Below are 1295 nucleotides of genomic sequence, written 5' to 3'. Positions count from 1 at the left end.
CCATCTCACGCCATGATTCCAGAAATTTCTTCATGCATACATATCATTCATCGATTCATACATACACTACATCTACCTAATCATTCCTCTCATCCAATTCCTCAGTCCCCTCCACAATACCTGATGAAGTTATCGACGATAACAATTGCCCGTCCCACTCGCTACGCTCATGCTCACCTCCCCGTCTACGTGCATGCCATTCTCCGTCCCCTTCCGAGGACCCCAACCTAAGAAAGCTCGGCATCCCCGTTTCCCCCATCCTCCTCCAAAACGCCACCTTGTTCGTCGCCCACTGAATAAACTCCCAAGCCTTTTTCTCAACAATCCCCTCTCCAAGCCCGCCGTTCCCACCATGACCCTGGCTGTGACTATGACCATCGTCACCGGAGCCATCAATATGCTCCTGAGCCTCAACCTTGAACTGATACTTCAAGCAATCCTTAACCGTGACGAGACCGGATAGGCGCCCACGATGCTCGACGAGAATCACCCTCGGGCCCATTTTCTTGAAGATCTCCATAACCGTCTCCAGTGGCAGGCGTGGGTGAACGGTTATCGGCGCGGGGTCAACGTACGGGCTGAAGTCTATGGAGCGGAAACCGGTTGAGATGGCGATGTCGTCAAAGGTACGGGAAGGCGCCTGATCATCATGGCTGAAATCAGAATTGTAAGGGCTGTCTTCAGATCTGGATGAAGAGGAGGGCTTGGACCCGAAGGTTTGCAGATTGGGCGAGGGTACCGGGAGGGTTACGGAGTTTGAGGACGGAATGCTGCCACGCTGGCGATAGGAAGTAAAGGAGGGTGTGGTGGTGAAGCGACATTTGGCGTTGGGGGAAAGGAGGCCTTCTTGTTTTGCACGATTGATGGCATATTGGAGCTCTGTCCTGCCAATAAAGCCAATGACGACTTTGTTGATAGCATCTTCAACTATCGGAAAGCCTTTGTATTTGTGTTGCCGCAGAAGTTTCTCGGCTTTTGATACGGGAAAGTCGGTTGCCGGAAGCACTGCGGGTTTGTTGGTCATGGCATGGGAGACCGGGACGTTAAAGATGTGGTCTTCTTTGCTGTCAAGGAATGGGAAACCGTTAAACCATATCATGCGGTCTGCGATACCTCCTTTGCCGAAGCTGTTGCTGACTGCCTTAGTTACGCCAACAACAATCTACATTAGAGATTTTAGCTTCAAGGCCATATTAAAGTTTCGGGAGCATTTTCGAAGCTTACCATGGTTGGGAGGATATAGGTTATTGCTGCCCGTGATCTCAAACATGATCACTGTGACCGAGACAGTCGAA

The 1295-nt window shown here is 50.9% G+C and overlaps 1 protein-coding gene across 1 annotated transcript; it reads right to left on the bottom strand.

Annotated features, from left to right (window-relative positions):
- Window positions 1–76: 76 nt before the first annotated feature.
- Window positions 77–1227, bottom strand: HCAG_00946 (conserved hypothetical protein; the record flags this gene model as incomplete). Its single annotated transcript, XM_001543850.1, has 2 exons — window positions 77–1162; window positions 1225–1227. The coding sequence occupies 2 exons, from the start codon at window positions 1225–1227 to the stop codon at window positions 77–79; spliced, it is 1089 nt and encodes a 362-aa protein (XP_001543900.1).
- Window positions 1228–1295: the final 68 nt, after the last annotated feature.

This window comes from Histoplasma capsulatum, genomic scaffold (assembly GCF_000149585.1).
Source record: "Histoplasma capsulatum NAm1 scaffold_1 genomic scaffold, whole genome shotgun sequence".
In the NCBI taxonomy this organism is placed as follows: domain Eukaryota; kingdom Fungi; phylum Ascomycota; class Eurotiomycetes; order Onygenales; family Ajellomycetaceae; genus Histoplasma; species Histoplasma mississippiense.
The sequence above is the reverse complement of the archived record's forward strand: the minus strand, read 5'-3'. Positions and strand labels throughout refer to the sequence as shown.